The following is a 26,828-nucleotide window of genomic DNA, read 5'->3' on the forward strand; positions in this document are numbered from 1 at the left end:
ATTGTTTTTCCGATTTATTGTAATTTTATACATTTTATAGGTAACTACAAGTTTGATAATTATTATCGAAAAGTTTATACCAGTACTTTTTAACCAATCAAATGGTTTATTTTGATGAAGTTGGCAGTGGATACACTGGTAATACTAAACAAACAAAAATATATAGTTATTTTTTGTAATTTTTATCTTTGTCAATTTTTAGGACATTTCTGAACATTTTACTGGCGCATAGTCTTTGCAACAAAACTCTCTTCCTGCAGAAAAGCTGGTGGGGTGCCATTTTTCGCTGTGGTTTCTAACAAACAGGGAAGCCTTTTCTCGGTAGACCTTTTCCTTGTCTACGGTACCGCATATTATGTCACTGCTTTTGGGCAAATGCTTAACAATCTGAAAAGAAAAATTTAGTATTATTATCTGCTCCTCTTATTCAAGTCAAAATAAGGCCAATTGATGGCAGTTGCTAAGTTGGTAATAAAAGTATCATAGATGTACTTTATCTGGGGACACGGCAGTTTTTTCGAAGAAACTCACGACACTTTTCAGGTGAGAGTATCTTTTAGTTATATATAATATAAATAAAGAGGACATACCTGCTGTAACTGGCTATATTATCTAACATCTATACTAATATACAGGGTCTTTCAAAACAAATGCGAAAAACTTCAGGGGGTGATTCCTTGTTCAAAATAAAGGGTAGTTTGCTTTATAAACGTTGGGTCAAAAGTCAACCATTAGGGAGATATCGCGGTACAAAGATGGCGGAAAAATAATGTTTTTATTCTTTATCTTGAAAACGAAAAACTATAGACTAATGAAATTTTATGGAAGCATTACTGTTATGAAAACATACTTTCTGGTAATTTTCTCAATTTTTTAAAATGAGTGGAAGGTGTTGAAATAAACTACCCCTATCATTCTTGTTTCAAAAAAAAGCTTATCAAACACGTGCAAAAGAAATTAATTTGGATAGTTTAGTTTGTTTAGAAACTTTTTTATCTCTTATGGTTTTTTGATAAAACTCACCGATTTGAAATTAAAAAATAAAATGTAAAGCATTACATATCAGGACAAAAAACATTTTTAGATAAAGAATCTAGTGGGCTGCTCTAATTTTTTTAGGAAAAAATCTAGTCGGCCGCTGTCACTTTTTAGGATGTTTCTAATATTATTTTATTGACATTACTCTACTGCAATACGTTATTATCTAGATTCTTATTATTATCGTTATTATCACTAGATTCTTTATCTATAAATGCTTTACATGTTATTTTTTAATTTCAAATCGGCGAGTTTTATCAAAGAAACACAAGAGATAAAAAAAGTTTCTAAATAAACCAAGCTATCCAAATCAATTTTTTTGCATGTGTTTGATAAGATTTTTCTTATTTCGTTAACAAGAATGATAAGGGTAGATTTATTCAACCCCTTCCACTCATTTTAAAAATGAAAAAATACCAGAAAGCTGTGTTTTCGTGGCACAGTAATGCTTCCATAAAATTTCATTGACTATCTCTTTTGTTTTCGTTTTAAAAAAAAAAACATTATTTTTCCGCCATCTTTGTACCGCGATATCAATGGCTAATGGTTGACTTTTTGAACACCAACGTTTATGAAACAAACTACCTTTTATGGAACAAGAATACTGAAGTTACCGCATTTGTTCGAAGAAATCACCCCAAGTGACTGACATACTGATTATCACGATCCTGCTCAAACCACTCAACGTAAAAAGCTCAGTTTTTGGCATACAGGGTTGATTTCTAGGGTGTAGAGGTTCGATAAGAAGGGATTTTCGAAATTCCAGTTCAAGAGAGTGAAACCACCCCTCAAATATTACAATATTTTTTATTTAAAAAACGGTCAAGTTTCCGAAAAACGCTTAAACACGTATATTTTATTTTGTTTTTTACATATTTTAAGATTTTTAAAAATGTATACAGGGTGTTTCGAAAATCTGGTCATTGATTAATCACGATCCTGCTTAAAGCGTTTGACGTAAAAGCTGATTTTGGAAAACAGATTGACTTTAGGGTGTAGAGGTTCGATAATAAGGATTTTTTCGAAACTCAAGATTCTAAGGGTGAAACTATCCCTCAAATATTAAAATATCTTTTATTTAAAACCGGTGAGTTTTTCGGAAAAAACTCTTAAACGCGTATATTTTATTTTTTGTTGTTTTACATATTTTAAGATTTTTATAAATTTATACAGGGTGTTTCATAAAAATATGACCATTGAGTAATCACGATTCTGCTTAAACTGCTTGACGTTTAAAGCTGATTTTTGGCAAACGGATTAACTGTGGGGTGTAGAGGTTCGATAAGGAGGGGTTTCTCGAATCTCAAATTCCAAGAGGGTGAAAACGCCCCTCAAATATTACAATATTTGTTATTTAAAAAACGGTTAGTCTTTCGGGAAAATGCTTAGACAAGCATAATTTATTTGTTTTTTTTACATATTTTGAAATTTTTTAAAGAATCATACAGGGTGTTCCAAAAAGTTGGGTAATTTCTTAACTACCTATTACAATATTTGTTATTTAAAAAACGGTTAGTCTTTCGGGAAAATGCTTAGACAAGCAAAATTTATTTGGTTTTTTACATATTTTGAATTTTTTTGAAAAATCATACAGGGTGTTCCAAAAAGTTGGGTAATTTCTTAACTACGATTCTGCTTAAACTGCTTGACGTAAAAAGATTATTTTTGGCAAGCGGATTTTTCAAAAGTCAAATTCCAACGAGATGAAACTATCCCTCAACTATTACCAAGTTATATAATAATATCGCCATATTGATTTTTCTCATGCTGACATAAATGTGAGAAAATTTTATCCAGTTTGTATGTTATAGTATTATATATAAAATTCGTAAAATAAAAAATTCCTATAAAAGTTAGTATTGCATATAAAATTCTCGTGTAACAGTTTCAGTTACTATACTCCTCCGAAACGGCTTAACCGATTTTGATGAAATTTTATATGTATATTCAGTAGCTCTGAGAATAAGTTGTTATCTATTTTTTATACCCCTAAGTGATAAGGGTGGCCCACCCCAAATTTTTATTTTTTGGACAAAATTTTTTATTCTTTCTTTTTTATGATTTGGCATTAAAAATACACACAACTCTAAATTTTTACCCTTCTACCATCAACCCCTTTTTTTATGGAGGCTTTTTTTAAATTGTTTGTTACCATACTCTCCCGAAACGACTTGATGTCCATGAGTGATAAGGGTGTGGCCGGTCGTAGCTCCAGCGTTAGTGTGTCGATCTGGGGAGCGCAAGGTACTGGGTTCGATCCCCAGCCAGTACGGTAGTTTTATTTATTTAAATAAAAAATATTTATTTATCTAAATAGAGCGACCAACGAGCCGCCACCTCAAGGAAGGCAATGGCAAACCACCTTGAGTATATTTGCCTTGTACAGCCCCTCAAATAGTGCCGTTCGGATTCGGCAATAAACTGTAGGTCCCGTGTACAGGGTGGACCAAATTCGACGCTTTTAAATGGAAACACCCTTTTCTATAGGAGATAGACGAAAACTAATATCGGTGTCTGGAGCTCAATTTTTATCAAAAACATGATGGTGGAAACCGCACATTGATATCTGTTCCCGTTTCGGAGTTTTAACAAATCGCTGTAACTTTTTTGCTATGGAAAATTTTGTATTTTTATGAAAACATTTCCAAAGCACCTTTTTACGTAGAATTTAATGGTTTAAGTATAATTTTTGTAAAATTAATAATTTAAGAGTTATCAACAGAAAAATTTATTTATTTCGGACACCCTCTATATTTTTAATGAACTGAAAAGAATTTAAAATTACCTTTCCAAAAATATAGCACACTTGATATTTTGTTATAATCCCCTTCGAAATACAGAATTTTTAAAAGTTCGCCAGTTTTAACTAGTAGGCTTGGGACCCCTTATTGATGTTAATGGAACTCGAAAACATATTTTTCCAGCAAAACGAAGCACCGCCTCTGAACGCTGAAGTTATCAGCAAATTTTTGCAGCCAATTTCAAGAATAATTGAATATCTAACCAAGATCCCAGCCGTTGGCCGTCGAGGCCGCATGACTTAGTGCCCATGGATCTAATCCTATGGATATATTTGCGGAAGAATAAAGGTCCCTTATTCTTCCGTATAATCTAGACAAAAATTAGAAATACTTAGTTATTAAAACTGCCCCGTCTGTCCATAACAGAAGATGGTCGATATGTCGAACACCTGTAGCAAAATCTCATGTCTTGGTTTGCTATTTATTTTTATTGTTACTAGATCTAGTCCAAATGTGTTGATGTTGGTTAAATATATTTTAAATTGTTATAAAAGTCTGCATCTCTCATAGCAAATATTATTTTCGTTTTAATTGATGCTCGCAGCTAGAATTTTTTTGCATTACAGCCGGTGCCGTTCAAAGCCTACTTATTTAAAGTGGGCGAATTTTTATATACTCTATATCTCGACGAGGAATCGAGCAAAATATCAAGTGTGTTATATTTTTGGAAAGGTAATTTTAAACTATTTTCAATAAATTAAAAATATACAGGGAGTCCCATATAAAAAATCAAATTTTCTGTTGATAATTCTTAAATTATTAATTTTAAAAAAATTATACTTAAACCATTAAATTCTACGTAAAAAGGTGCTTAGGAAATGTTTTCATAAAAATACAAAATTTTTCATAGCAAAAAAGTTAGAGCGATTTGTTAAAAATGCATATTTTTGAAAAACACCTAACTATATACTCGACGTGTTTATTGTTCGTCAATAATGGCATGTTATTCGACTATTTCCAGTTCTAAATATCTTGAGAACGGTTTTTGCTTGTAAGCGATTTTACAAAGAGATCTTTTTTACGTAAAAAAAGTCACACATGTATATTTTTTCCTCGGTAGTTTTATACAGGTCGACAAAAAGTTATGGACGCATCAGAACAGTTAAAACACATGTAGGTGGCGCCCGTCTACCAGTAGGAGTCATATTGACATCAAAATCCAAATTTCTCATGTCAAAAAACTCCCAGACACCAATTTTCATCTTAATATTGACGTTAATTCAGAAATTATTTGGAAAAAATCGAAATAAAAATTAAATTTCTACACCCTGTATCTCCGAAACTAAGCATTTTAGGACACATTTATACGAACTTTTTTACCTATTTTTATCTGCAAAATATGCTGCCGAAGTTTCCGGAATACAATTCGGACCACCCTGTATAACCAATATTGAAAAATTAAATATATCTACTATACGATCACAAAAAAATGGCCTTACATTGAAAACAATTATTGACTTATATTAAAAATAAATACTAAATAAACTCTCTTGGATTGACATTGTTTTTAATCAACCAGGAGAATATAAAGCTTCATCTACACATATCGTTTCCTGTCAGTTAAAACGGAAGACCGTCTAGAAAACTGATGACAGTTCCACTTTCAAACCATTTGTTATAACATTTTATAGTCAAAATTCCTTTGTTGAGTTTATAAAAAAATTGTACTCCATTGAATGTATATGATTCTAAATTGTCTATAAATATGGAGAGAATGTCTTGCTGAAATTACCATTAACTCATTTTTTTTAAACTGGATTTATACCACTTTTAAAAACAACAGCTTAATTATAAATCTATAACTATTATCATAAGACGAATATCATAAATGACTTCTTTAACTTTAATAATAATAATAATAATAAGCAACACTATATTGTACAAAAAGCGAAAATAGCTTCATCGACAAAGCATGTACAAAACAAACAAAAGCACAAAAAATATACTAATAATAAAAAAGAGCATACAATACACATCATACAATTCAAAAAAAAATTGCGTCATTAAAATTATGGACATTGCAAGAACACAAAAAAGGCGTGTCCATAAAATATTAAATACTAGACTTTTAACCAGTGTGTGAGTGATCAAAATTTTAAAATTCAAAATTGTTCATGATTAAACATCAACAAATAAGTTGTTTACCGCATATAGGGCTCTCTCCAGTAAGTATGATTTCAGTGCTTTGCGAAATGCGGGAAAGAATGAAAACGACTTGATATTCAAAGACAGATGATTGTACATTTTTTTGGCATTGTACAATGTTCAGTGTTTTTATTTTGCAATGTTCAGCGTTTAACTAGTTCTGAGCTCGGGGTTGGCAGATAAAGATCGTGCTCCGCATTCCTAAGTGGATAGCTGTGAGATGGCCTTTCGGGAATAGCAGATATGTGCTTGCGGATTAAGCAAACGGATCAAAAATGAATAAAGAAGGAAGAGTCAGAATTTTGAAATTTTTAAAGAAATTCTGGCAGTGAGTTCTACTGTTCAATCCCAATAAATATCGAACTACTCTCTTTTGAAGTTTGAAAATACGATCAAATTTTGTCGCGCAGCAAGTACCCCAGAATGGAAGGGCATAACGAAGATGCTACTCAAAAAGGGCATAATAGACTATTCTAGAGGTTGATAAGTTAAGTTCATTAGAAACAGATCTTAGTGCAAAACAGGCAGCGCTTAGTTTCTTTGATAAAGCTTCAATGTGCAAGTCCCATTTTAACGAGTTGTCTCGACGTCAATAGTAGTGTTATTAAGTACAAAATGTTGTATAGTACTTTTATATGACAAAACTTTAGTTTTTGATAGGTTGAGGCATAGGAAATTAGAATCGCACCAAGATTTAATGGTGCGTAAATCACTGGATATAGTATTATATAGTGCCGTAACATCTGGGCCGCTGGCCGCTCCATGTATAACTAGTATCACAGATTATACAGATTATAATCTTTGTTTTTTCTTTGTTGTTTTTCGTGGTTCCAATTTTCGGAATCGGGCACTAGTTAGGTGACTAGTTTGTGCACATAGCACGCCCACTTATGGCCTCTAAAATTGTGCACAGCGCCTGACCGGCACAGTTATTAGAGAGATATCGGAAAACCGAATAGCGTCATCCAGTATTTACGCGTACCTTATCATGGTTACGATATGCGCGAGTCAATTTTTAGTGCAACACTCGCTAATAACGTTACCGCCTGACGTAATTTGCGGATCAATTACACCAAGCGCTCTTTCTAAATAACATCTGATAACGTTTAAAAATTGCTTAAATGGGCATGTGCGGGTATTTGACAACCGGAGCCGGCCGGCGAGATCTTTTATTTTAGGTTATGTTTGAATTGTTTTGAATTATTGCTTTAGTTTTATTAGGTAATTTGATATTTAAGTAGCTGGGATTAGTTTTAATTAAATAAATGGCCCAAAATATGGATTCCACCTCTTCCAATACTAAAGAACCTATAAAGAGTCTTTATAGGTTTACAGCAGATGACGACTTAGCCCTTCTAAGAGAATTTATTGCTTATTGCCCTAAACCCACTGGCAGACGTTGAACAATAAAGCACTGGAAATAAGCACTTTAGCCCTTTAGTTTTAAAATACCTAGTAAACAGAACAATTTCAAAGTTTTAAATTCAAAGTTAGGTTAAGTTTAAATAGCGGACGCGACGCGATCAGAATTCTTTCCGATCCGATAACTATAAATGAAGAGAGTTAATACCACCTCACGTAAAGGAAATAACACCTGGCCTTATTAACGTCCATGCACGCTATTCGGTTTAGCGATATCTCTCTATTACGCTGTTTATTGTTATTTTACGGGAGTTTATTTTTGCGCGCAGGAAATTTGACTCGTTTGCACATCGTCATAAAAAACAATTTTCGTACCACGAATTAGGGACAAGATTTTTATCTGTATACTTATAGGATACCTAATCTGTGCTAGTATCGTCCGCAAAGAGGTAGATTTTACCGCTAATGTCTAGATTTGCAATGTCGTTGTTAAACACCAGAAACAAAATAGGGCCAAGTACTGAACCCTCAGGGACACCACATTCTATAGGCTTACAAGAAGACCTTCTTGCTTTGTGTTGGGTCTATTTCGTCAAAAGGTCTGCATTTGGTAATTCGTAAGTGAAATAGAAGTATAAAAATAAAAAAGCTAATTTTTGTAAACACCAATGCATAGAATCCATATGAAAATAGATAAAGTAAGAACTATAATTGAGAAGCTGTTTATAGAGTTAAAAATATATTATTAATTCTTTAAAATTACAAGTTCTATGTTTTTAGCCCACCGTGTAAAAGCTTATGTTGTTTCGTTTGACTCCTCCTTGCTTCACCCCAGAGAATGCAAAAGGAAGAAAAAGAATAAAGGAATGGGCGACGATAGACGTTTCGTTCCATGAGAGAAATGGTCTAAAAAATGTTTCCTAGGAAGTTCCTAGAATATTCTGTTAACCTCTAATTTACTTTAATAGTAATTGTTTTTCCGATTTATTGTAATTTTATACATTTTATAGGTAGGTAACTACAAGTTTGATAATTATTATCGAAAAGTTTATACCAGTACTTTTTAACCAATCAAATGGTTTATTTTGATGAAGTTGGCAGTGGATACACTGGTAGTACTAAACAAACAAAAATATATAGTTATTTTTTGTAATTTTTATCTTTGTCAATTTTTAGGACATTTCTGAACATTTTACTGGCGCATAGTCTTTGCAACAAAACTCTCTTCCTGCAGAAAAGCTGGTGGGGTGCCATTTTTCGCTGTGGTTTCTAACAAACAGGGAAGCCTTTTCTCGGTAGACCTTTTCTTTGTCTACGGTACCGCATATTATGTCACTGCTTTTGGGCAAATGCTTAACAATCTGAAAAGAAAAATTTAGTATTATTATCTTATTCAAGTAAAAATAAGGCCAATAGTTGCTGAGTTAGTAATAAAAGTATCATAGATATACTTGATCTGGGGACAAGACAGTACCCTGGCCAACTTGAGCACAACCGTACCATACTTTTTTTCGAAGAAACTCACGACACTTTCCAGGTGAGAGTATCTTTTATTTATAAATAAAGAGGACATACCTGCTGTAACTGGCTATATTACTAACATCTATACTAATATATAAAATCCTTAAGTGACTGACATACAGATTAATCACGATCCTGCTCAAACCACTCAACGTAAGAAGCTCAATTTTGGCATACAGGTTGATTCTAGGGTGTAGAGGTTCGATAAGATGGAATTTTTCGAAATTCCAGTTCCAAGAGGGTGAAACCACCCCTCAAATATTACAATATTTTTTATTTAAAAAACGGTCAAGTTTCCGAAAAAACGCTTAAACACGTATATTTTATTTTGTTTTTTACATATTTCAAGATTTTTTAAAAATGTATACAGGGTGTTTCGAAAAATCTGGTCATTGATTAATCACGATCCTGCTTAAAGCGTTTGACGTAAAAAGCTGATTTTTGGAAAACAGATTGACTTTAGGATGTAGAGGTTCGATAAGAAGGGATTTTTCGAAACTCGAATTCTAAAGGGGTGAAACTATCCCTCAAATATTAAAATATTTTTTATTTAAAAACCGGTGAGTTTTTCGGAAAAACTTAAATACGTATATTTTATTTTGTTGTTTTACATATTTTAAGATTTTTTATAAATTTATACAGGGTGTTTCATAAAATATGACCATTGAGTAATCACGATTCTGCTTAAACTGCTTGACGTTTAAAGCTGATTTTTGGCAAACGGATTAACTGTGGGGTGTAGAGGTTCGATAAGGAGGGGTTTCTTGAATCTCAAATTCCAAGAGGGTGAAAACGCCCCTCAAATATTACAATATTTGTTATTTAAAAAACGGTTAGTCTTTCGGGAAATGCTTAGACAAGCAAAATTTATTTGTTTCTTTTTACATATTTTGAATTTTTTTTAAAAATCATACAGGGTGTTCCAAAAAGTTGGGTAATTTCTTAACTACGATTCTGCTTAAACTGCTTGACGTAAAAAGATTATTTTTGGCAAGCGGATTTTTCAAAAGTCAAATTCCAACGAGATGAAACTATCCCTCAACTGTTACCAAGTTATATAATAATATCGCCATATTGATTTTTCTCATGCTGACATAAATGTGAGAAAATTTTATCCAGTTTGTATGTTATAGTATTATATATAAAATTCGTAAAATAAAAAATTCGTATAAAAGTTAGTATTGCATATAAAATTCTCGTGTAACAGTTTCAGTTACTATACTCCTCCGAAACGGCTTAACCGATTTTGATGAAATTTTATATGTATATTCAGTAGCTCTGAGAATAAGTTGTTATCTATTTTTTATACCCCTAAGTGATAAGGGTGGCCCACCCCAAATTTTTATTTTTTGGACAAAATTTTTTATTCTTACTTTTTTATGATTTGGCATTAAAAATACAAACAACCCTAAATTTTTACTCTTCTACCATCAACCCCTTTTTTTATGGAGGATTTTTTTAAATTGTTTGTTACCATACTCTCCAGAAACGACTTGATGTACATAAGTGATAAGAATGTGGCCGGCCGTAGCTCCAGCGTTAGTGTGTCGATCTGGGGAGCGGAAGGTACTGGGTTCGATCCCCAGCCAGTACGCTAGTTTTATTTATTTAAATAAAAAATATTTATTTATCTAAATAGAGCGACCAACGAGCCGCCAACTCAAGGAAGGCAATGGAAAACCAACTTGAATATATTTGCCTTATACAGCCTCTCAAATAGTGCCGTTCGGATTCGACAATAAACTGTAGGTCCCGTGTACAGGGTGGGTCAAATGCGACGCTTTTAAATGGAAACACCCTTTTCTATAGGAGATAGACGAAAACTAATATCGGTGTCTGGAGCTCAATTTTTATCAAAAATATGATGGTGGAAATCGCACATCGATATCTGTTACCGTTTCGGAGTTACGGGGTGTTTTTCAAAAATGTGCATTTTTAACAAATCGCTGTAACTTTTTTGCTATGGAAAATTTTGTATTTTTATGAAAACATTTCCAAAGCACCTTTTTACGTAGAATTTAATGGTTTAAGTATAATTTTTTTAAAATTAATAATTTAAGAGTTATCAGCAGAAAAATTTATTTATTTCGGACACCCTCTATATTTTTAATGAACTGAAAAGAATATAAAATTACCTTTCCAAAAATATAGCACACTTGATATTTTGTTATAATCCCCTTCGAAATACAGAATTTTTAAAAGTTCGCCAGTTTTAACTAGTAGGCTTTGGACCCCTTATAGATGTTAATGGAACTCGAAAACATATTTTTCCAGCAAAACGAAGCACCGCCTCTGAACGCTGAAGTTATCAGCAAATTTTTGCAACCAATTTCAAGAATAATTGAATAGCTAACAAAGATCCCAGCCGTTGGTCGTCGAGGCCGCCTGACTTAGTGCCCATGGATCTAATCCTATGGATATATTTGCGGAAGAATAAAGGTCCCTTATTATTCCGTATAATCTAGACAAGAATTATGAATACTTAGTTATGAGAGGGTATCTTTCACCCCCATTGAGTTAATTAACTCCGCGAGAAATGTTCAAAAACTGCCCCGTCTGTCCAGAACAAAAACTGCCCCGTCTGTAACAGAAGACGGTCGATATGTCGAATACCTGTAGCAAAATCTCATGTCTTGGTTTGCTATTTATTTTTATTGTTATTAGATATAGTCTAAATGTGTTGATGTTGGTTAAATATATTTTAAATTGTTATAAAAGTCATCTCTCATAGCAAATATTATTTTCGTTTTAATTGATGCTCGCAGCTAGAATTTTTTTGCATTACAGCTGGTGCCGTTCAAAGCCTACTTATTTAAAGTGGGCGAATTTTTATATACTCTATATCTCGACGAGGAATCGAGCAAAATATCAAGTGTGTTATATTTTTGGAAAGGTAATTTTAAATTATTTTCAATAAATTAAAAATATACAGGTATCCCATATAAAAAATCAAATTTTCTGTTGATAATTCTTAAATTATTAATTTTAAAAAAATTATACTTAAACCATTAAATTCTACATAAAAAGGTGCTTGGGAAATGTTTTCATAAAAAATTCAAAATTTTGCATGGCAAAAAAGTTACAGCGATTTGTTAAAAATGCATATTTTTGAAAAACACCCCGTAACTCCGAAACGGTAACAGATATCGATATGCGGTTTGCACCATCATGTTTTTGACAAAAAATGAGCTCCAGACACCGATATTAGTTTTTGTCTATCTCCTATAGAAAAGGGTTTTTAAGAAGAAGATAAGGGTGACCCACGCCATTTTTTTGGAACAAAATTTTTTATTTTTATTTTTTATGATTTGGCATTAAAAATATCTAACCGAGGGGTAAACCGCAGAGGGAAAAGTGTACACCGTAATTCCTTTTACTCAAATAATTCCTCAGAATTCCTCGTAATTCCTTCGGAATTCCTTGGAATTCCTGGTCTTCAAGGTCAAGGTCAACCATTCAAGGTCTTCCTTGGAATTCCTTGGTACGAACTCGGTAACTCTTTCAGTCTGAACCAGCGTTGCCACCTCGGTTTCGCAGTTCCGCTATGAATTTTCTGGTGATTTTTATAAATGTCTAATGTCTCTATAAGTACTAGATCTAACAATAAAATCTAAAAGTACTATTACGAGATTTACGTTTTTTTAGTTAAATTTTAGGACTAATAGGGTATCATGAGGTAAAAATACTGGAAATATGTCGGCACTTACTTATTAAAATTAATTTTTCTCGGGATTTTTTGAAAATGATAGGTACCTAGTTATACTCGTATCTATAGGAAAGGAAATTAATAAAACTTCAGTTGCACGTCATAATACGATCACCAGTAAATTCCATAAGATTACGCATGGTATCATTGATGAAGTGCACCTAAAGTTGTATTAATTTCCCTATAGTATATACCTAGGTATTATTCCGAGGAAATGAAAAAATCAACTTTACACTTTCTGGAGTACTGAATAAAAAAATCTTATGAGGGTTTCTTTAAAATGGCGAAATCAGGGAACGTTATAAGTAGATCTCTCGGGGGTGGTTCGGCCGTACTATTGGAAAATATTTTAGATATATAATCGAGGGTACAATATTAAATTAAAAGAATATCTAACCTGTAGATATTTGATATTGGGAAATTTTGGAAGCGAAAACGAAAAACGGATAGTAAAAAATCGCCTGCAAAACGTTTTTCTTTAAATTTAGTACTACCTATTATAGTATTCATGGTTTACTAATGTTCGTTAATTTTTTATAAAGTTGCTTGTAATTCCTCTTAATTCCTGTGGAATTCCTCTAAATTTCTAAGGAATTCCTTGGAATTCATTGGAATTCTTACGGAAATAATTGGAATTCCTAATAATTCCTATGGAATTCCTTGGAATTCCTCGTAATTCCTATAGAATTCCTTCATAGTGTACACCATAATTCCTCTGCGGTTTACCCCTCGTATCTAACCCTAAATTTTCACCCTTTCACCATCAACCCCTATTTTTTAATAGCGATATTAGTAATTCAATAATTTTAATTTAACAACAAATTGTTAAATTAAAATCACCGATCATCAACATTCTAAGGTACTTCTAAACGTCTCACAAACTTGGCAATTGCACGGCACCATAATTATAAAAGAATTTTGCCAAAAATTTTGTAGTTAAACAACTGCATTGGGAGACTTGGTAGACTTTTTTACATTTCCTTTTTGATGGGATTCAGAATGTTCTTAAATCATCGCAGATGAAAAAAAAATATAGTAAACTAGCGTGTACCAGCGACTTCGTTCGCGTCGAATTAATCATTTGTAATAGTGATGATAAAGCAAAGCAAGAATTTCCATTAACATACAAACTGGATAAAATTTTCTCACATTTATGTCAGCATGAGAAAAATCAATATGGCGATATTATTATATAACTTAGTAATAGTTGAAGGATAGTTTCATCTCGTTAGAATTTGACTTTTGAAAAATCCGTTTGCCAAAAATAATCTTTTTACGTCAAGCAGTTTAAACAGAATCGTGGTTAAGAAATTACCCAACTTTTTGGAACACCCTGTATGATTTTTTAAAAAATTTCAAAATATGTAAAAAACCAAATAAATTATGCTTGTCCAAGCATTTTCCCGAAAGACTAACCGTTTTTTAAATAACAAATATTGTAATATTTGAGGGGCGTTTTCACCCTGTATAAATTTATAAAAAATCTTAAAATATGTAAAACAACAAAATAAAATATACGTGTTTAAGAGTTTTTCCGAAAAACTCACCGGTTTTTAAATAAAAAATATTTTAATATTTGAGGAATAGTTTCACCCCCTTAGAATTCGAGTTTCGAAAAATCCCTTCTTATCGAACCTCTACACCCTAAAGTCAATCTTTTTTCCAAAAATCAGCTTTTTACGTCAAGCGCTTTAAGCAGGATCGTGATTAATCAATGACCAGATTTTTCGAAACACCCTGTATACATTTTTAAAAAATCTTAAAATATGTAAAAAACAAAATAAAATATACGTGTTTAAGCGTTTTTTTCGGAAACTTGACGTTTTTTAAATAAAAAATATTGTAATATTTGAGGGGTGGTTTCACCCTCTTGGAACTGGAATTTCGAAAAATCCCTTCTTATCGAACCCCTACACCCTAGAATCAACCTGTATGCCAAAATTGAGCTTCTTTCGTTGAGTGGTTTGAGCAGGATCGTGATTAATCAGTATGTCAGTCACTTAAGGATTTTATATATTAGTATAGATGATGTAAAAGATTTATATCATTATACTCGTATTTACTTTAGCTAAGCTATTTCCTAAACCTAAACAAAAGCCGTTCATTTATCCCATTAGCATATTCACCCCCAACTTTCTAATCGGTGGGAATCCGGCTTACTGTGTCCGGCTAAACTGTGTTCTACCTATATAGTGGGCGTAGGTCAATGAAGGGTACGTCGAATAATAATGGTAAACGCATTATTAAAGAGGGAACATAACCTCTATTTCCTCTCTTTCCACCCTTGTGCGTCATTACGCTCCTTCTGATTGTTTTGTTTGTCCGTTCAGGTGCGTGTGAGAGTACGTATGGACGGCCGTGATTTTTAATTTATGTCTTGAATGTGGGAGAATTTTAGGGTTTGTATAATGGGGTGGACAGCCGTTGGTTGTATTCAGGTCACTTGTTGCTATCGAATTTCTCTACTGAATATTCCTTTGCTCCAAAATATTATATTTCAAGGATAACCTCAAAAATCGTAATGACGACGATTTTTGAGGTTATCTTTGAAATACCAGAATTCATTATTATATTTTTTGTAATATTGTAGATTGACATATAGATAGTGATGTAAAGAGTAATATTACCGGTAATTTTGGCAATATTACGTAATATTACCGCAAGATCGGTAATATTGGAAATATTGATTTTTTCCGCTCTACTTTCTATTTGCCCAGCTCTATAATAAGTATGTTGGCTGTAGACACTTTAAATTTACCATCGTCGATAGCCGCAATCGAAAGAACCCTTAGTCCTTATCGATTTGTTTGTGGACAATGACCAACAAATCTCTACTATGGTGGAGAAACTCATAGCTGGCATCCAAAAAGTAGGACTTAATTTTCTTTTCCTAGTTTGGTCAGCTTCTCCAGACATTTTTTGACCAACTTCGAATTGATGGTTACCGAGTTGATCGCTGTAGATACATTTTTTTAAATTACTTAAAATCGGTTGTCCAAAATTGTTCAAATCTGAAAAAAACTTTGCTGTAAAATCAACAGAATCAATATTTGGACAGATAGTTCAAAATTTGCATGGGATTTTCTGTTTCCAACGACAAAGCACCACCCGGTATATTATTAGTAATCGCAGACTCAATCCCCTATTTTGAAATACCATATAATCAAATGAAAAGACGGCATCCCATATATCTTGGAAATAAACACCACTGTCATTTTGTATGCAATATTATATGGAAAACGTCATCGATCGTCATTTCTAAGCTAACTAGACGCCGTTTTGTTTTCGATCACAATAAGGTATAGTTTAATTTCGAACAATATTACGTCGTTGTTATAACTACCCCCTTACTTGATATGCATCGGCAAGCGTAACAAATCATTTCAGCTCTTCCCTTCTTCGACAAAAAGCGAAGTTTTCTAGTTTTTTGCCTGGCCGGCTTGATTGAAACACTAACAAGTACGGTCGAACAAACACGAGGTACCACCTGAGCGGCCAACCAAATTAAAGAGGGTACAATATGAGTTGGGCTTTGTTTTGAGGCATTTTGTAATAATAACAATACATTCATACGGGAGTAGACGGAAAAGTTCTAGACTTCACTATACCAAGTGTTTTTCAAAAGATTCTCTTTTGACTGTCCCTACTTAAAGGGCTCGCCCCTATAACTGTTTTTATTTTATCAGATAAAAAACGTGATTTGGTACTATACCATACTACCGGGTGTCCCACTAAGAATAGCTCTCGGCTGTATCTCGGAAAATATTTAGTCGTAGAGTTTGCGGAAAAAATATTTATAACTAATGAGACCATGAGAAATTGCTAGAAATTATTTTCGAGTTTGTAGGACGGCCGCTAGAGGGCGTAACGCTATGGAAAATAACAAAATGGAATTTTCATCATCTTCAGTAAATTTTGGATCTTTGTTATTAGAACTATTTTCCCCTATCTGCTAAAATAAAGTGGTAGGGGGAGGTTAAATCTGTTTTTATTTAAATATTAATAACTCCGGACTGGATGATCGGAAGCCAACAAGCGGGGGCTCATTTAAAAGAGCGTTTCTTACTCTATATTGTACCATATAAACAATAATAATAAGCTTTTGAAGGTATACGCTAGAGGGCGTTGTCTTACAATTTAACAAACATTGCGCGTTTTTTTCAAAAAAATTAAATGCGATAGAGGTAAACCTCGTGAGATGGAAAATTTCCGACGACGACTACAGCAAAGAATGCGGAGAGGAAGAAAAAACCATAGAGCACCTGCTGTGCCACTGTCCGGCACTGGAATACTAACGCTTTAAAACTTTCTTCTTCTTTCAGTGCCTATCCTCTATGGATGTTGGCAATCATGTTGGTCAACATAATCCTATTGACAGCCGCCCTGAATAGATGTACGGTCGTCATTCCCGTCCACTGTCTAATATTTTTCAGCCATGATGTTCGTCGGCGTCCCTGACCTCTTCTACTATCTATTTTGCCCTGCAGTATCAGTTGGATAAGTTGGTATTTATCATTACGCATCACATGCCCAAGGTATGCCGTTTTTCTCACTTTCACACTATGTACTATTTCTAGTTCCTTTTGCATTCTCTGGATCACGGTGTTGTTTGTAACATGGTAAGTGTATAATTTCTAGTTCCTTTTGCATTCTCTGGATCACGGTGTTGTTTGTGACATGGTAAGTGTATAAGATCCTAAGCATACGGCGATATCACCACATTTCAAAGACTTCCAAGCGTCTAGATGTAGCATCTGTCAGGGTCCAAGCTTCCACTCCATATAGGAGCGTGGAGAATACGTAGCACCTTAGAACCTGTGTTCTTATAGCAATATTCAGGTGCATATTGCATAGGATTTTTCTAAGACGGTTAAAAACGGTTCTGGCTTTTTCTATGCGGCATCTGATCTCTCGTGAGTGATCCCATTCCTTGTTCAAGCTGCAGCCCCCCCTGTACCTGCTGTTTCCAAGGTTTCGTTATTCGCCCTAAACTGGTGGTACTGCGCTTCGTCATTTTTACTAACTACTAGAATTTTGGTCTTCTTGCAGTTAAGCCTCATACCATACATATCACATGCCTCTACAACTCGGTCTATTAATTTCTGCAATCCCTCAGCACTATCTGCTATGAGAACTGTATCGTCCGCGTACTTTAAATTACTGTACATTAAATTATTTAAAACTTTAGGGCAATGTATTTTGGAGGGACTAGAGGAAGCAGCAGAAGCCAACATCAGCGCCATCGGGAACTTTGCAAAGAGCTGGAAGTGCTTTAACTCAAAGAAAGAATAAGAGGAAGGTTTTGTAAAACAATACAAGGGTATCGCAATGGGCCCAAGGCCTCCGAGTGAGGGATCAAATATGATCCCAAACCCCAGCAACCTAACCTAACTTAACAGGGTGTCCCCAAAAAAAGTTACATATCAAAGTTGTGTTTTTTGTAACGGAACACCCTATATATTAATTGATTTTTGGATTCTAGGAGAAAAATAAAGGTGAGTTTTATAAGAGAACTATATAACTAAAATGTACCGGTTTTTGACATATTTAACATTTTCTAGAAATAAAGAACAATTTTTAAATTTTACAATAAAAGCCACTTAAATTGGACTTTACCCGATATAGCCTAATATGTAGTTAAATTAACTATTGTACTTTAAATCAAATTGAAACTTAATCCAAAAAGTTATACAGGGTGAGACAAAATTAATATCGAACATTGGTCACCGTTAAAAGCATGTTACTTTTTTATTTTAAATGGAACAGTATATTATTCCGATATTCAATGGAGAATTCATTAAGATTGCCTACCCCTCAAACAAAGATTTTCCTAGATATTTTCATTTACATGATTTGATCTGAGTAGATCTTTATTATTTGATAAAATCTTGATGGCTGTGATAACTTCAACATAACTGTCTAATTCGTCCAACTTTAACAACTAGTTATCATTATGTGTCAGTTAAAACAAAAAAAAAATTCTCAGAAATTTGCCGAAAATGCAAATTTATCCTACATCAGAGAGAATTGATACCATTCTATTAGTTGCACACTGCATTCACCACTTATTAGAATACTTAAATGCTCCTGATTTTATCTAGTCTGGGTTTTTTATGGGGATATGTTAAAGACAGTGTTTACAAAACTCGACCAGCTATTGTCGACAACATGAGAGAAATTATTGTAGCTGCTTTTCGAGGTAGAACTCAAGCCTTTTAAAATGAAAAGACCCTTTTGAATAGACAATCATTTTATGCCGTTAACAGGAAAGGAAGCATTTTGGGCATTTGATTTCATCTAGCTAATTTTTGTCACATAATTATAGGTTTATATCTAGTTTTAATACTGTAACAATTAAAATATGTTTTAAACGTGTATCTTTTTATTACCACTGAGTATTTTACTCTACAATCTTTAATTTTTATTAAATTAAAAAAAAGGTCATCATACAGCCACCTAGATTTTTTCAATAATAAAGATCTACTGACGCAAAATCATAAAAATTAAAATATCTAGGAAAATCTTTGTCTGAGGGGTAGGCAACCTTAATAATATTTTGGAGATATATAAATTCCCCATTGAACATCGGAAAAACATACTGGGTGTTCCGTTTAAAATAAAGGAGTAACTTGCTTTTAAAAGTGACTAATGTTCCATATTAATTTTATTTCACCCTGTATAACTTCGGGTCAAATTTCAATTTGGTTTAACATACAATGGTTCAAAATTTAGGCAGCCTGTTATCGATATTTAAAATTTACTCTTCATTTTCACAAAATGTGAAATATATCAAAATCTTTAGATTTTAGGTATATGCTTCTTTAATAAAACTCACCTTTGTTTTTTCCTAGAATCTGAAAATCAATTATTATATAGGGTGTTCCATTAGAAAAAACACAACTTTAATGTGTAACTTTTTTTGGAGACACCCTATATAATTCTATATATTTTTATAAAATGCTTTCAGTTAACCTACATATGCTGCCAAAATTTCATTTCGATATAAACTACCGTTCTCCTTGGAGCTTCCGCGACGTATGAGAGGCGCCACCCTGTACGTAGTAGTTCTATGTCCACGGCATATTGGGACACCATGTATAATATAAATAAGAATAGAGTATTCAATTGTTTTTGGTCACTTCCTGTTTCACCGGTAAATCGGTGTACAACAGCAAAATAAAACACTAATCACTACAATACACTACACACTTTTCACATCGAAGCTCTATCAAAGAAACTAAGCACTGCCTGTTTTGCGCTTAGATCAGTTTCTAAGGAACTTAACTTCTCAACCTCTAGAATAGCCTATTATGCCCTTTTTGAGTCACATCTTGGTTATGCCCTTCCATTCTGGGGTACTTGCTGCGCAACAAAATTTGATCGTGTTTTCAGACTTCAAAAGAGAGTAGTTCGATAGTTATTGGGACTGAACAGTAGAACTCACTACCAGAATTTCTTTAAAAATTTGAAAATACTGACTCTTCCTTCTTTATTCATTTTTGAATCCGTTTGCTTAATCCGCAAGCACATATCTGCTATTCCCGAAAGGCCATCTCATAACTATCCACTTAGGAATGCAGAGCACGATCTTTATCTGCCAACCCCGAGCTCAGAACTAGTTAAAGGTTCAATACTGTACAATGCCAAAAAAAGGTACAATCATCTGCCTTTGAATATCAAGTCGCTTTCATTCTTTCCCACATTTCGCAAAGCTCTAAAATCATACCTACTGGAGAGAGCCCTATATGCGGTAAACGACTTTTTTGTTGATGTTTAATTATGAACAATTTTGAATTTTATAATTTTGATCATCTCACACACTGGTCAAAGGTCAAGTATTTAATATTTTATAACTCTAAAATTATATCTATTTACTGCGTACTGTTCTAAAATTGTCCATGTATATTCTTTTTGTAATTTTTTTGAATTGTATTATTTGTATTGTGTATTTTTTGTTGTTTGTATTTTTTTGTGATTTTGTTGTTTGTGAGTGCTTTGTCGATGAAGCTCTTTTGGCTTTGTGTACAATAAAGCGTTGTTTGTTGCTGTTGTACACCAAAACAGTTTAATAATTAGTTTTAACCAACATCGTATGCTGATGGTGTGATGGTTATAGCGAAACGCGCGTCAAGTGCAGAAGTAAAATGCTTTGGTGTATGGTGGTGAATTAGTGTTTTTAGTACGATGAGCTCCTGTGCTTCCTTTTTTTATTATTGCTGGTTGTAAATAAAATATCATAGAAACGTCTAAAATATATTTGCAAAAATTTCCTGTCAGCTGATGCAGCAGCCGTTAATAGATGTCACGGCCCGAAAGATCGGAACGAAAACGAATGTAAACGAAACAAAGACTAAATTATAATCAGTGCAGGTAGTCGGGTAAAAAGGGGTTTTCTACACCCCAAAAGGTACAAAAAATATAAGTGGACCGGTGAGAAAATACTTGGTCCGTCTGTCCGGCCATTATGGACGGTCATCGGGGTGAGTAATGAAATGCACTCCCACGGGGAAATTACCATGAGGTAGCGGTGGGGGCCATACACCCCTCTTTAATTTGGTCCGCTGGTCAGGTGGATATGGAGGATGTCTGTGCAGCCGAATTGGTCGACCGTGATTTGATTGTCGGTCGTTTTCTTTTTATAAAACTAACCAACAAAAAATGCTTCTTTTACAATAATAACACTATATGAATAGATTTAAGGGAAGGAAAAAAATCACAACTTTTTGTAAACGCAACCAGTGGTAGTGCAATTTTCAAGTGGAGAAAGATACGTCAAAATATATTTCAATGTATTAGAATATCTTCTTCAAAAGCGTATATCTCCAATAAAAATAAAACTATTGTCGTGAAAAATGCACCTTAATGTTATAGCATTTTTTTAAATGCCTTACATTATTAAACTATTGCACAGGGTGTTTCAAACATTTAGTAAACCCAAACTAAAGACATTTTGTTTTCTCCACATTGACTGTATTATTTCTCTTTAATTTTTATCAATTGCCTTAGTGGAGTGCTTTAAGCCCTTATGAGACACAAACCTCGGAATTCATTTACTGTATACGAATTTTTATAAAACTTTTTGCATTGTATTGTTAATAAGATATATTTCAAAGTTTATCCATTTAAATTCGTTGCTTTCACTTTACTATTTAAATAAACACACATATACAAATGCATACATACAAGATGGCTCCACATTCCGGAAAAGCTCTGTATCAGGATTCCTATTTGAGATTTTCACTTCAAACTTTCTACAAAATATGTGTTTAATGGTAGTTCACATTTCAAAAATATTTTTATAGATATACAGGGTGAGTCAAATTCCGGTTTCAAAAATATCTGAATACCATAGAGTATATTAAGTCGTTTTTGAATTATGACCAAATCCATGAGGACGTCAATCTAGACATCCAGGAACCTTCGTATGATAACTTCTAATCGAGACGATCGACTTATTGTAAGTTTATCGCAAAGAACCCGCCGTTTGCCAGCTTTTCAAATTGATAATGAATTGCACTTAAGGAACGTACATATTAACTAACGGACTATAAGAAGAAGATTAAATGAAGCAAATCTTATGTCAAGAAAGCCTGCTTCGGGACCAGAACTTACTAGATGTGTTGACTAGGCCCAAAAGCAAAGGCATGGTCTTAATGTAAAAATTATGAAAAAATGATATAGTCTTCTTCAAAAATGAATATTTCCAACAAAAATAAATCTATAGAAATGAACCAAAACACAAACCGAGAAAGGATGTATCTAGACGACAAAATTATTTTTAAATTTCTTGCTCTTTTAACATATTTCACAGAGTGTTTCAAACTTTCATCAAAAATATCAACATTTTGTTTTCCCTCGTATATTTAACAGATGGGGAGTTTCATTTTTAATTTAGAAAAAGATACTAAAAAATCAAATAATTTGGCAACACACTGCTTAAAAAATCATCAAAATCGGCCCATTAAAATAAAATATATTAACCTCTTTAAAATACATCAAAGTTTTAAGGTGTCCATTTTTCGTGCCGGTGAATGTATTTCAAAAACTATATACATTTTAGTCATATACTTTTGTAATGAAACAAACCTTTATTTTTTTACTAGAATCCAAAAATCAATTAATATATAGGGTGTTCCTTTACAAAAAACATAACTTTGATGTGTAACTTTTTTTGGGGACACCCTGTAGAACTCTACATAATTTTAGAAAATACTTTAAATTGACTTACATAAGCTCAGAAAATTTCACTTCAATACAAACTTTTGTTCTCCTTGTAAAAACGTATATAACTTCGTATATGACGCTCCACCCTGTATAATTCGATTTCAATCAAAATTTCAATGATTAGAATATAAGCAGAATAGGTATAGCTTATGTATTAGATTTATTTATTTCAATAAATTTACTTAGAAAAAGAATTAAATAAATCAAAATATTAAGAAGAAAATAATTAAGAATTTACTAAAATTACTAAAATAAAAAATTGAAAGCAACGAAAAAAAATGGGTAAACATTTTAGTATTTTATCTATAAAACACACACATATATTCACAGTAATTTAATTCTGAGGTAAAAGTCTCTGGGCACTCCACTCCTACTCAAATCCATTTTTCTTTTGCCTTTTTTTGTCTCAAATCCAAACTAGCGCATAACCTCTGTGATTAAATCGGATTAAAACGTTAAACTTACCATCTCCAGACACCTGTGCGTGCACTGTTTATTTCCGAAGGCGTTGTTCATGAATGGCGCGTCGATTTCCTGCGTCAGTACCGGGTCCCCCTTGGGCTGGTCCTTCGAGCCCCTTTTGAACTGGCTGCTCAAAAACACGCCGCAGGTACAGGGGGTATCTTCTGGTCTCGCAATTTCCGCTTCCTGTAACGTCTTTATTGAATAAATAAAGGGTTGCTGGCTGGCAGAAATAAAAAAGAAAAAAAAAAGGGCAAGCGATTCTTCGAGAATATAAAACAAACAAAAATAAAACGGAAAATTTATTTTTACAACTGATTATTAAATTCTTGAAGCAATTTAAATTAACAAACAAACCAGAAAATCGGACTTTTTTCTGATTAATTTGTTGCCAATAATTACAAATGTTTTTCGGCAACCGTATTCCGTAATAATACAAATTCCAGATAAAACATTGAACATGAACAGTAACGATCGGAAAACATGATATACAGGGTCCGGTAATAGTGCGTCGGGCATTTGTAGCTCCTATACAGGGTGGTCCGAACTGTATTCCGGAAACTTCGGCAACGTATTCTGCAGAAAAAAATAAGTAAAAAAGTTCCTATAAATAAATGTCCTAAAATGCTTAGTTTCGGAGATACAGGGTATAGTAAATTAAGTTTCATTATTATTTCGATTTTTTCCAAATAATTTCGTAAGTAACGTCAATGTTTGGATGAAAATTGGTGTCTGGAAGTTTTGTAACTTGACAAATTTCATTTTGATGTCAATATGACCCCTATTTGTAGGGGTGCCACCTACAACATAAGTTTTAACTGTTTTGAGGAATTTCTTTCGTACCTGTATACAGTACGTCTGCTGGATCTGTGTCTATGAAAGGAATGCGGACAAAAAACATTTAGATAAACAGCAATATATTTTATACGTCGACTTGACGCGTACGTCACCGCAAATAGCACCGCCCACTCATTTTATTGGCTACTTGCAAATTTGTCAAATTTTTATTGATGGGACGCGTCGTCTAATTTTTTACGAAAAACATCGAGAGAATATCGTTTCCCCTATCACGGATACCCCGTAGCTACAGAACGGACAGACTAAGTAACATTACTAAGTGAAAAAATATACATCTCTGTGACTTTTTCCATAAAGAATGTATCTTTGTAAAAATCGCTACAAGCAACCGTTCTCAAGATATATAGAATGGAAATAGTCATTACATGCCATTATTGACAAAAATTAAATACGTTGAGAGTAGATAGTAGTTATTTGACTGAAATAATAAATTTGGGAAATTTTTATTTATTTAAATTAATCATAATTTTTTCTGGGAAATAAAACAGTCTCTGCTAAACTTTTGGCACAAAAACATTTCAAATATATGATTTCAGTCTAATAACTATTTAGTCAACATGTTTATGTCAATGATTCACAGATAATGATAATTTCGATTCCAAATATCTCAAGAACCATTGCTCGTAGCGATTTTTACCAAGAGACCTTTTTACGTAAAAAATGTCGAAAATGTATATTTTTTGACTCAGTAGTTTTATACAGGTACGGACGAAAAGTTATTACTCTTCAAACCAGTTAAAAAATATATAGGTGGTTCCCTCTACAAGTAGGAGTCATATAGACATCAAAATCAAATTTCTCATGCCAAAAAACTCCCAGACACCAATTTTCATCCAAATATTGACGTTACTTCATAAATTATTTGCAAAAAATCGAAATAAAAATAAAACTTCTACACCCTGTATCTCCGAAACTAAGCATTTTGTAACATATATTTTAACGAACTTTTTTACTTATTTTTATCTGCAGAATATGCTGGCAAAGTTTCCGGAATACAGGTCGGACCACCCTGTATAATAAAAAAACTTAGGAATTTTGTATAAGTGCAAACCTAAAAAAAGCCACCCTGTAGAAGTTAAAATATTTTCTTGTAATATATCCTAATACATACTTTAGGTTTGCGCTTTTACAAAATTCTTAAATTTTTTTTATTATTAAAGCTATAGATGCCCGACGCACTATTGCCGGACCCTGTACATTAGCTGTCATTGTCCTTTTAGATTCTTTCTTTGGACATACTATACTAAACCCAATAAAGATTATAAGCTAAAAAATATACTAACCTGAGATTTGCTCTGATCTTCTTGGTTTTCTTCGATATCATTAGTTATTATAGCTGAACTTCTCGCGAATACAGCAATAAGAACAAGACAATAAAAAAATGTGAACTAAAACAAAAAAATATATATATGTTAAACATAAATAAAAGCATAATAGTGTATAAGATATTTACCCTTTTCATAATTGCGGTTTGGTTGTAATTATACTAAGACTAATTTATTGTTGTATATGTTCATTGGAAATTTTTTTTACAAAGTAAAATGGCAAAACGTGCATTAATTACTCATAAATGGGGTCAGACAAAGTTTTATTGAAAAATGCTGAGGGCAGTATATTCGACGTTGTTTAGTAGTTATTATTTTTATATCGGCACCGTAATTTGCAGTTTATAAAGTAATTATATAAGGTGTTCTAATTCTAAGCGAACAAAAAAAAATATTTTCCCTGGGCTCTTCCAACTGTACTTGGAATTACAATTAGACACTGCCAAAATCATGGATTTTGGCACACCCGATCTAAGGGGGGGGGGCAAACCGGGGCACCTGCCTCGGGCGCCAGTGTCAGGGGGCGCTAAAATCATAATATAATATGGTTGAAAATCAAAAAAAAATTGCTCCACAAAGCGCAAAAATTTCTTCAATCAAGTAATCATTTAATTTTAAAACGTCCAGTTGGTTTTTGAACATTAGAATTTAGAATCTAGAATGAGTGGGAGGGGGGTTAATCACTTCGACCTTACAGATCCATTGTGTCCCCCTTTCTTGAATCATAACTCATCATACAGTCCCAGGGCTTTGACAAAAGCCAGTATCTGGGACGGTTTTATAGGGGGTAGTTCTCCATCTCCAATATCAGTCGTACCAAAATTCATGGCACGAATGGTTGTCGTCCCGGCGCACTCAGTGATGAGGTGTACTGGTGTTTCCCCATCTTCCCCACAGAATCTGGATTCGCCGTTTCTTCTTAGTTTCAATCTACTGAGGTGTTCATTGAGGAGACAGTGTCCTGTTAAAAACCCCGTGACAATCCGAAGATTGTTCTTACTCAGACCTAGGAAGATCTGTGATTTTTATTGATCATAAGCCCTCAGAAACTTCTTCGAGTGTCCTAGACCATTGCAAGATTTCCATTCCAGGTTGCGGATGGAATCTTCCAAGTTCTTGAGTTCCTCCTTGAGTTGGTTACCACTTGGAAAGCAGAACGGTTCTGGTCCAGTTAGTGGAGTGTTCGCTCCTTTTCTACCTAGATTATTTGCTTTTTCATTGCCTTTTATCCCTTGGTGAGCAGGCACCCAGTGTAGGAGGACTTTGTTTTCTTTGCCTAATTTATTCAGCTTCTCTATGTATTCTTTGACCAATTTCGAATTGATTGAGACTGAGTTGATCGCCTTTAACGCTGCTTGACTATCAGATAAGATGGCTATTTCTTGT

General features: G+C 33.3%; 1 protein-coding gene across 3 annotated transcripts; it reads right to left on the reverse strand.

The window, feature by feature from the left end:
* LOC115881712 (follicle cell protein 3C-1) lies at positions 1-25,885 on the reverse strand. Of its 3 annotated transcripts, none has more exons than XM_030899319.1 (4): positions 25,571-25,885; positions 25,401-25,505; positions 23,263-23,454; positions 1-387 (listed from the first exon to the last, which is right to left on the reverse strand). In XM_030899319.1, exons 1-4 carry the CDS (start codon positions 25,577-25,579, stop codon positions 199-201), a joined length of 495 nt encoding a protein of 164 aa, XP_030755179.1. In that variant the 5' UTR covers positions 25,580-25,885; the 3' UTR covers positions 1-198. The 3 variants fall into 3 exon arrangements, with proteins under 3 accessions (XP_030755179.1, XP_030755180.1, XP_030755178.1); XM_030899320.1 differs by lacking the exon at positions 1-387 and adding an exon at positions 8,318-8,707 and having other exon boundaries at positions 23,263-23,445; positions 25,571-25,726; XM_030899318.1 differs by lacking the exon at positions 1-387 and adding an exon at positions 8,318-8,707 and having other exon boundaries at positions 25,571-25,726.
* Positions 25,886-26,828: the final 943 nt, after the last annotated feature.

The sequence above is a fragment of the Sitophilus oryzae genome, unplaced genomic scaffold, assembly GCF_002938485.1.
Source record: "Sitophilus oryzae breed Bouriz unplaced genomic scaffold, Soryzae_2.0 scaffold_172_pilon_pilon, whole genome shotgun sequence".
Lineage (NCBI taxonomy): Eukaryota > Metazoa > Arthropoda > Insecta > Coleoptera > Curculionidae > Sitophilus > Sitophilus oryzae.